The sequence below is a fragment of the Formica exsecta genome, unplaced genomic scaffold (assembly GCF_003651465.1).
Source record: "Formica exsecta isolate Colony F162 unplaced genomic scaffold, ASM365146v1 scaffold17, whole genome shotgun sequence".
Classification (NCBI taxonomy): domain Eukaryota; kingdom Metazoa; phylum Arthropoda; class Insecta; order Hymenoptera; family Formicidae; genus Formica; species Formica exsecta.
This window is the reverse complement of record NW_021849015.1, coordinates 134,313-144,576: the sequence shown is the minus strand read 5'-3', so window position 1 is coordinate 144,576 and position 10,264 is coordinate 134,313. Positions and strand designations below refer to the sequence as shown.

Sequence of the window (10,264 nt, the reverse complement as noted above, 5' to 3'; positions counted from 1 at the left end):
TGTTCTCTCTATACATTCAGAATATTAATTTAATTCAATCAACTTTTCCGATGTATTTCCAAGAGTGCCTTCCACTTGCCGTTTGCAACGCTCCCGAGCATCATTTTATTTTTATTTAACTTTTGATGAACAACAAAGATGAAATGATGCCGCGAGCGTCGATAACGGCAAGTGAAACGCATTTCGAGAAGTGGAGGGAAAAGTCACGTGACCCCGTCAATCGAAGTCGGACGGAAGAGGACGCTCGCGGACTCACACTCCAACATTCTCCATCCATGAAGCTTGCAAAGAAGACGTTTGGATTTTCTCTACGTTCTAGAATACGTGCAAGATGAGTTCGTAGTTCAACGAAGAGCTTGCACACGCAAGTGTGCCGACACCCACTAAGTAATCATGGAGTAAGTAATGCCGATTATTTTCATATAGAATACTCTCGCATTGCATAACATCCGCGTGTTCGACTTTCTCGCGTCTGTGCTACAAAGAAACTCTGGCCATCTTGTGAGTCATCGTATCGGACGCGAGTCATCGCAATGACAAATTACCACGTTTTCTTATATCGAAGGATTTTCTCGTCGCCGAATTATATGTTACATTAATATGCCACCCGAATATTCGCATCGCAGACGCGTTGTTCATTTCGAACCCGCCGAGATATGTTGCCAGATGATAGCCTTGCGTTGCGTCATAACGCGACATTAATTGTTTATACATAACTGGTGTCTGACATCAGTATAATCGACGCGTATGAAAGATCATCTTCCGTGAATATAAGCAGGAAATTGAATATGACTTTCGGGTGAAAACGATATTTCTACATCTCATTATTTCTAAAATATAAATTAAATTTTTTTGGTTTGAATTGTGCAGAACTCATGAAAAAATTAATAATAGCAATAAATAAAGAAAAAATATTGCGAACAGAAAATTTACATTCTTTTTAAAATTTATATGTAATAAATACAAAAATAGAGAAGAGGAATATATATATGTATACATATATACAGAGTGTACATATATATACATGTATTTATATGTTTACAATGTTGTGTATTAATTTTAATATTCTTTTTAATTGTATTATTGAATTTATTATTTTTATTTTTCAGGGCCATTATGGCGCTCATTACGAGCTACGTCGTTAATCCGACACAAATTTCTTTTCATCATTCTTTAATACCCCTCGGTTCGATTTGCATTGAGAATGTCATCCAATCAGGACCAGGAAATGTTGTCATGGAAGCACGAGCCGGTGTCTCCCAGTGGGACACCACCACTGGAGATAAATGATGATTGGTTTTTACTCGATGATAAGTCTATAGAATTTCCTAAAAATGCTGCGGAGCCTGTTATGTATGATGACAATCCTTCTCGTGCACAAGTGGCAAAGAAGCTTTTAGAAGAACTGGACGAATGGATCAAAGAAGGTAATTGTCTTATTTTATATTTTTTATTATAAGAGAGTATAATATAATTATTTGAATATCGTAATCTCAGTAATAATATTTGATATTATATTTCACATTCTTTTGAATCAAAGATTAGACGATAATATATATACATATATATATATGTTAAATTGTCTTGAATGTTTTCAATTATAATACATGTATGAAAGATATATATCTTGTCATTATAGAATATAATTAATGTAAACAAGAGTATAGAAATTTAAGAATATATGAATCTTATCTCTCAACTTCTTATCTAAGAGCAAGAAGTCAGTAATCACAGATCAGAATATAAAGGAACGGAAGCAGAGTAATTTTATATCTTCTGTTATATAGAAATAATTGGAAATTTCAATATTAAAAATATATATTAACTTTTTTGTCTATCTTTTCTAAACAGCTTAAAATAGTTGCGAATTATAAGTTAACAAAATATAAGGCACTACTATTGATTTGGAGAATTGATTTGGAATTTGAAGAGAAAGAGAGAGAGAGAGAGAGAAATGTGTCTTCTAATCTTGGATTATATAGAATTTTATATGAAATGCAATTTCTCATAATTAAAATTTTTCTGATATGATTATTTGAATCATTGATATGTGATTACAGTTTTTATACTAAGTTTTGCATTTTTATGATATTAGATTTTAATGACAAATATGTTTTATTGTGATAAACTCGGAGGTTTTTTTTTCTTTTTTTTAAGGAAAAGATTGAAAAACGGCAAATACTTGATGCAAGTTCTTAATTTTCAATTATTTCTGTATTTTTTTTTTACTAATTACAAATTAAACTTCTGATATAATAATGTTTGCATAAATTTAATCTTTAAATGAATCAAAAAAGCTGTTAATAAAATTTAATATATGAAGAATGGGGCACTAGTGTGATTAGAATATCTATCTTAGTTATAGTATATTCAGAAAAAAATTTCATTAAAACAGATTATGTAATATTCTAGAACAGTATTAAAAAACTAAAGTTGCATTCTTCTTAAAATTATTTTTTTACTCTTATCACATACGAACATTGATAGAGATATTTCTTGTTTTCTGGAAAGTATAATCTAATATTAACATTATAAGTGACTTGTCGAAATAATTAGCAGAAAAAAAAAATTCACGATTCTTATTCTATAAAGTAAATATAATACATATGAGAAAAATTTGCAATATTTATCTATTATACATATCTAATTTAAATATTAGTATAAAATTACTTTCATACAATATGATACAATCATTTATAGAGTCACATTTTAAAATGTAATAATGCAAAATATCTATATAATTTTCAATAATATGAAATATAATTTTAGCAGTGTATATATATACTACACAAAACTACTGTCCAAGCTTAGAATGAAATCACATACGTTTTTATATGATTATATATATAATTTATACTACAATTTACACTTATCAGTAAACATTTTTTATCATACATATACTGGTATATTAATTGGCGCTATTATAAATACAATTTAACAGGGACAGCTGCCTCTGATCATAAATTACTAATACAGTATCTTGATATTCCGAAGGAGCACGATGCAAAAAATTGTTTTACGCTGTTGAGAGAGATACTTCGCAATCTCCGCGCGCGCGGGCGAATATAATCGAGAGCAAGCTATGGTAAAGGATACAGCAAAATACACGTGAATGCATATTAACTTAAGAATTACCTACATTTCACATTTTTCTGCACTGCGCAAAAAAATGTGAAAACTGGTATTTTCGTTCGATTTCGTATTCTCCTATCCCACTTTCATTCTTTCTCGCTGGTATCGCTCGATACACACATCTCTTTTTTTTTCCCCTCTATCTTCGTCGCACCCGCACACTCCTCTCCTTTTTTTCTGCAAAAGAGAGTGGGACAAACTGGTTAACCTCTACGCAAATGGCTTCAACTTGTGGACTGATAGGGGGGTGACGATGTTGTCAGAGCAGCGAGATTGAACGGAGGGAGTAGGGGCGACAGAGGGGAAAGTCCAAAGATAAGCAGGAGTCGTACCGCAGCAGTATACAGGCCAGCGAAGTACGATTTGTACGTGATCACCGTTCACTAAGTCGTTTATCGTGTTGTATCAGAATATCTAATTATCCACCGTCTAGTGCCTCGTGTCTGAATATCTCTAGTGTTTCACTTTATCTCGTGTATTTAAATATCTTGTCGTCGGATCCTTCGTTTTACATAAAAACAAGATCCTCACCGCGCCTGCTATCTCTAATCAGTTTTCGGAAGTCGCCGGGGAATATTCCATACAGCTGTTTCATGACTAGAACGGAGGCAATACCCTCACGCGTATTCTGCTCGGTCTCTAGAAGAAAGAATGATGAGAACAAGTGATTCCTCTTGATATCGTTCATCCTTATCGCTAATTAGCGACAGCACATACTGTATCTCGGCAATCTTGCATCGTGTTTGAAGAGATTGAAAGCCTCTCGTATCATTCATTCTGAGCATTCTCCGATACAGGGACAATAGGATTTCGCGCGAGATCGCATATTGTGCCGACCATCATCATTCGGAGAAAGTACGGGATCAATTATTGTGAACCATCTGTGCGGCAGCTCGCGCGAACTCGAGGTAGCGTGAGACATTTCTGCATGGGTATCGTCACCCCGACGAGAACGGAAGCGCGGTGCCGATAATTCTACGAGACTGGCATCTCTAAAGTTGATCCGAGAAAACGATCCGGCGTCTCGATGGTGGAGTGTATTAATGTTATATAATAGCATGCAGTTCGCATATCGCTACACGTGGAATCGAGAGATCATCGTCAACTCCCAGAAGCTCGTCAAAAGACGTTGATTATTGACCGAATCTGTCACCATTGCATACGGGAGGATCACACACGTTCTTCTTGTTTGTACGAGTTGCGACAAGCTACCAAACGAACAATCATATTGGCATCATTAACCTTTTCTAAAGTTACGTTAGATACACTATACTCCAAACTCAAAAATCTCCCTCCTCCTCAACAAGGAAAACAACGATCCACGCGTGATTACTATGGCCGCTTTATGTTACAGTGGTAGGTTTCTTTTCTCCTGCTTCGCCCCACTCTCTTTCTTTCTCTCTCTCTCTCTCTCTCTTCTCCTTTCTTCCCCACTCCACATTTTGCGAGTTATTCCAAATCCGACACACATAATGCAAAATTTACAATTAGACCAAAGAAGAGAGACAGAAATGTATCTGGACATAATTTAATTCTGTGTTAATTTTATGATTTTATTATATGATTATTACTATATTATTATTATATATTATTATAGTATATTATGCCTTTTCTAAAGGAATGTAAGTAAATAATGAATCGCTCTCAACGACAAAAAGATATATAATTTAAAACATTTCACAACTTTTTTCTTTGCAGAAAATTTTGTTCTACATAACTCAATGATATTAAACAGCATTTGCAATTACATACTTAAGAGGATGCCGGACCGTCCTGTTTTACCGGCCATAATAATTATATATTTGCTTAATATAAGGGTTTTGCGGTGTGTACGTGCAAAATAGGATACCTCTCCACTCGGAAATGCATGAAGGAATATAAGTGAACGTTTGAAAATGTATTTGAAAGCCTAGTAAGAAACATTTCGGTGTGCAAAATGTTGCATAGTAAAATCTTTTTTATAAAGCTTCTAAACTCACTTCTCGAAGTTCACTAATACTCTTTGATAAAATGCCGAGTGCGGAGTTCACTTGTTAGGCACGTGCAGGTTGCAGGTTTTTTATATTAAGTAAATGTTGACGGCAGAAGCCGATAACAAAACTGTAATTTTTTAATTTTTTTTTTACTTTTCATATGAAATCATAAACCCCGCACTCCGTTATTATGTATACTTTAATTATGGAAAAGGATTTGTTGATATCTATAATCAACAAAAATATTTTGCAATCCTACTAATATTCGCATTCTGTCGGTATCCGGCATCCTCTTAATATATAAACTTTTTGTTTCTGTATAAGTTTTTCTTCCCTTATTTTCCGAGGATTCTATTTCTCTCTCATGGAATTATGCGTTTTTTAACAATGAATTATTTATTCGTGTACACAATCAGATGGAAGGTTTTCTCTCATATTAAAAAATTTTACATTCAAAGTTTCTACTATCTGGAACAGTAAGAGAATTTTTTTTTCCTTGGATAAATCGGGAAAATTTTTGTTAAAACTGTCTCTTTTCGAAGATATTACCTTCAATTTGAGAGCAACCAGGAAATTCTCGAGCACTATACCCTTTCCTGTTAGCGCTCATCAGATGAAACTGTAGGTTCACAGCCTATGAGTTTACAATGAAAATAAATGATGATGCGCCAAAGTTTGCCCATTCGAATAATGTAGCATGTAGTCATACATATAGGAATATATCTTGGGAATATCCTGACACATCTCTGGAATATGCTTCTTCCATGACATATTTCAATATAGCTTCTAGATCTCAATTGGAAATTAATAGCTTATTAATAGCCTTTCGATTTTATTCGCCATTTATCCGTGCTCTTAACATATTGTTAAGTATAGATTATTAACTTTATGATATGAAATATGTTTTCTTCATAAAATATATTGGAGATTATAAGAGAAAATATATATATATATATATATTATAAATTAGTTTATAATTGAACTCGTATATGTTTGGTTCATTGCACTTGGAGTCAATTTATTCCTTTAGTAAAAGGACAAGAATATAAAAATTATGAGAACGAACAATATTCTCTTGTTGCGTTTGCGATATGCAAGTGCATACCACAAAAAAAAACATATGATACTATAAATTAAACGCGCGTATACGTAAATCTACGTGTATATATATATATATATATATATATATTATCGAGAGTTCGTATATATATCGTTAATCTCTCAATTTTCGAATCTTGTAATGTTTTCACTCGCAAATCTTTTTTTTCTTGAAAATTCTTTGTGTCTAACGCTTAACATATGATTTCCAAATACAGAGAAGTGTTCTTATCTAACCTTCTGCCCTCTACATTTAAATGAAGATAACATCCAATAACCACTGATCAGTTTCATAAGAAAATAGGTCATGTATTAGAGAATGTGAAAATTAACATGATTCAAAAACACATTTTTTTCTTAAACGCATATTTAATTACATCTCCGTGAAGACAGCGGTTTAGGAACAAATAGAGAACTTTGAGATACTTGTCTAAGCTCTATTACACATTAAGTTACTACGTAGTGTGATATCATCTTAATAATAAAAAAGATTAAGAATATAAAAAATTTGTTTTCAAGAGCATTACTTTGCATTCAGAATGACAAATTCCTGCAATAATCGCAGAGTTAATCTCATTATAAATTGAGGAGATTGCAAATGAAGAATTTATTTTTCTAGTTAAGTCAGCAATGTCCATGAAACTGTGTATATATATATATACATATATGTATATCAAGCCGCCACGCCTATTTATTGTTGATGCATATATATATATATATCAACGCGCCACACCTACTTATTGCGAGAAGTGTATGCATATTGTGACAACAGTAGTACTGCTAATTATCGACAGATATCTTAATTCTAAACTTTTTTACTCAGATTTATATTATCTATAAAATTAATCTCATAAGCTACTGCTTCACTTTTGTAAGAACGATGCAGTTACGTTAAATTAATCTCTTGATACAAGTATGCTTATTACGATATTTCTTTCTAAAATGAAGAAGAAAATTTGCGGGAGAACCGTCGTATCGATGCCATCGAAAAAACACAAAAGAAGATGGATAATGTAATTTCTAAAATATATTATACGTAAACAATCTATTATTATAGGAAAATGTGGAGATCGATCATTTCACGACATTGCATATTTACCGCTCATGCCGCATTTCTAGAGACTTTCAAATTGTCTTATATTATCGAGTAACAATTAATGCGAATTACCAAGAAATATAATCGCCGATGATTCAGTCATAAACGAAAGAATACATCACGAGAAGTCGTTCGCATGCTTAGCGCGCGAGTTGATATGCGATGTCAATTAGGAATAGAATGAATGCGTTCCTCGATCTCTATGGCGCCGTCGGACATGCGTATCATGACTCTATAAAAAGAATTGCGCAATATTGTTTACGCAAATTATACCGCAGAGCACCGTCGAAAGCCAAACGATTGCTAGCTACTTTAATCAAATCTTTGCCCGTTTACTTGCAGAACCCTTCTCAGATTGGCTGGAGGAAAAAATAGACCTGCCCATATTCGAACAACTACCCATTCCCGAGAACGGTCAAAATAAATCACTGCCAGTCATCTATCCGACTATCGTGAAAGCGCAGCAACAGCAGCAACATGATAATACACAAACCCTTTTGCAAGAGTTCGAAACGGTTTTGGGAGATGTCGAGGCTTGCCATCAGATCGTTCCGCCGACCTGCTCCACGCTCACTCCTCCGCAATCACCCTCTCATAAAGCGATTAATGTGGACACACAGTTGCTGGTCACTCTACAACCCGTCCAACAACCCCTGTTCACTGACAACCATTCAATATACAACATCGTTCCAGCGGAAGAACCACTGTACGTGGATGATACATCTCGTCAGTGGAGCGCCGAAGACATATCATTGAGTCCGCTCGGTGGGGATGTTGCGAACGAATTAGCGGTGGTGGACGAATATGTTCGCTCGCATACCAAGGATATACCATCACCGTCAAGTCCATGCACCAGTTCTGGTGGCAGTTGCATTTCTACTGAAGATTCCGCTGATGATCCCGATTGGAATTTTGAATCCGAAAGGAAAAGCTTGAAACAATCAGTTCACAACTCTTCAAAAAATCGCTATAAGCCTTATTCTCGACCGTCTATCGAGGATAAAAAAGTGCGAAAGAAAGAGCAGAATAAGAACGCAGCTACACGCTACAGACAAAAGAAAAAGCAGGAGATAAAAGAAATACAAGGTGAGGAGCGTGAGCTCGCGGATCATAACGATAAATTGAAAAATCAAATAAAAGATCTGCAACGGGAGATAGGATATTTGAAGGGATTGATGAGAGATTTGTTTAAGGCTAAGGGTCTTCTTAAGTAACACATTCGTCAGAAATCTCAATATTTTTTGTCATTTGTATATTTTACTTATTACTAGATATATATATTTAATTTTACTTAGATTTGTACGCGTTTTTTGGCACTAACTCTATTTTACAATCATACTAATGACGGTAACTACCGTTTCATATATTATTCGTGTGCAATTTTTTTATTTCTTAATACCTGTTAATATACATTTTATGTGCATGCATATATTGTATAATTTATATATAACCGCAGCTTTTTAAGATTTTCTATAAGTTTATCATTAGAATAAAAGAGGTATATCTCGATCTAGTAAAGAATGGTCCACCATCAACATCGACAAACGTGGTGCGTTAGATAACGCTTATAAATTGCAGGGTATGCGGGTTTATGAAGCTCTAACGACAGGAAACCTGCTGTCTATGCACATTCTACGAGTTATCTAGCATACCGCTCTCTGATGCAAATCTTTCCATTCCGATTAATTTTTATCCTCTATCGCATAATAATACTTTCGTACGACAAATTATGTAGTGAACAATAAATGGGTTCTACAAAACGAGCGACAATGTTATTTCCATAATTTAGATTTATATTTACAGACAGATAAATCATATATGTATATATGTATAGTATCCAAATTGGATTGAGAAATGACTTTCTTTATACTATCATTGACAACATATCTAATATAAACGTGTCAGATACTATAATATTGATTTTTTATTTCTAGCTCTGATAAAATCGGCGTTGAATATATATATCTCAATGGAAAATGTAAGGATATGTATTTGAAATGTATGATGTAATATAAAGCCACATGATATATCAAATGAATGGCACGTGCTTCCTGTCAAATTTATATTTTGGCTTATCGTGATCAATAATTCACAAATAAATTCTGAAACAACTTGAAAACAATATAACATCATTTTTATTAACGAAAAATGTAATTAAAAATAAAACTTACAAAATTCATAGATAAACTTTTCTTAAGGCTCAAAAAAAATAATATGCATTGAAAAATCTTTTGAGTGCATTGATTTATATTTGCATCCGACTATTTGATAAAGCAACCCCAATTATATATAAATAATATACAGCAGGTCTGGCCCCAAGAAGGATGAAAACCATTAGCCAGCATCCTTTCCCTCATTCAAAAACATATATATATATTCTTTATATGTTTATGAAAACAATGTCTCTTACTGAACGATATAACTATTTTGTTTATTTTTACTGTAATATTTATGAGTATCTTTTCTGAAGCTGTATTTTTTGTATTTTATTTAGGCATATTTCTATTTCTTTTCTCTAATCTCCGAGTTTATACTTATTTCAAGTGCAACAAACGCGTAGCTAAAACTCGTCAAAAGACAAATATATATCTCCAATCTTTGTTGCAGAATCTGAAAAAATTTTCTGAAGAAGCCTGGAACTTTTCCGACCACATAAATATCGCAGTAAAATAAAAAAATTAAAATGATAAGAAAGTTTGGCAATTCTTGTCTTAATTCTGTTGGTGACAATATTGGAGACAAACCTGTTAAATTAACAGAATAATTTCAAAGCGTTCACGACATTACACGGTAGGCTCATTATTTATATATATATATACTCTAATAAAGAAATATATTATTCACGAAAAAAAAATCTAAAAGCTGTTCGCTTCCTAGATATTTACAAGCTATTAAATAAATAAAGCTTATCTTTCTTTTTTCAGTTAAAATCTTGCATGCTAAACGCGAATCACAAATAATTTAT

General features: G+C 33.2%; 1 protein-coding gene across 2 annotated transcripts; it reads left to right on the top strand.

Annotated features, from left to right (window-relative positions):
* The first annotated feature begins 214 nt into the window (after positions 1 to 214).
* LOC115233306 (activating transcription factor of chaperone) lies at positions 215 to 9,329 on the top strand. Of its 2 annotated transcripts, XM_029803632.1 has the most exons (3): positions 215 to 398; positions 1,110 to 1,427; positions 7,642 to 9,329. In XM_029803632.1, exons 2-3 carry the CDS (start codon positions 1,205 to 1,207, stop codon positions 8,511 to 8,513), a joined length of 1,095 nt encoding a protein of 364 aa, XP_029659492.1. In that variant the 5' UTR covers positions 215 to 398; positions 1,110 to 1,204; the 3' UTR covers positions 8,514 to 9,329. The 2 variants fall into 2 exon arrangements, with proteins under 2 accessions (XP_029659492.1, XP_029659493.1); XM_029803633.1 differs by lacking the exons at positions 215 to 398; positions 1,110 to 1,427 and adding an exon at positions 3,483 to 4,488.
* The last annotated feature ends 935 nt before the right edge of the window (positions 9,330 to 10,264 follow it).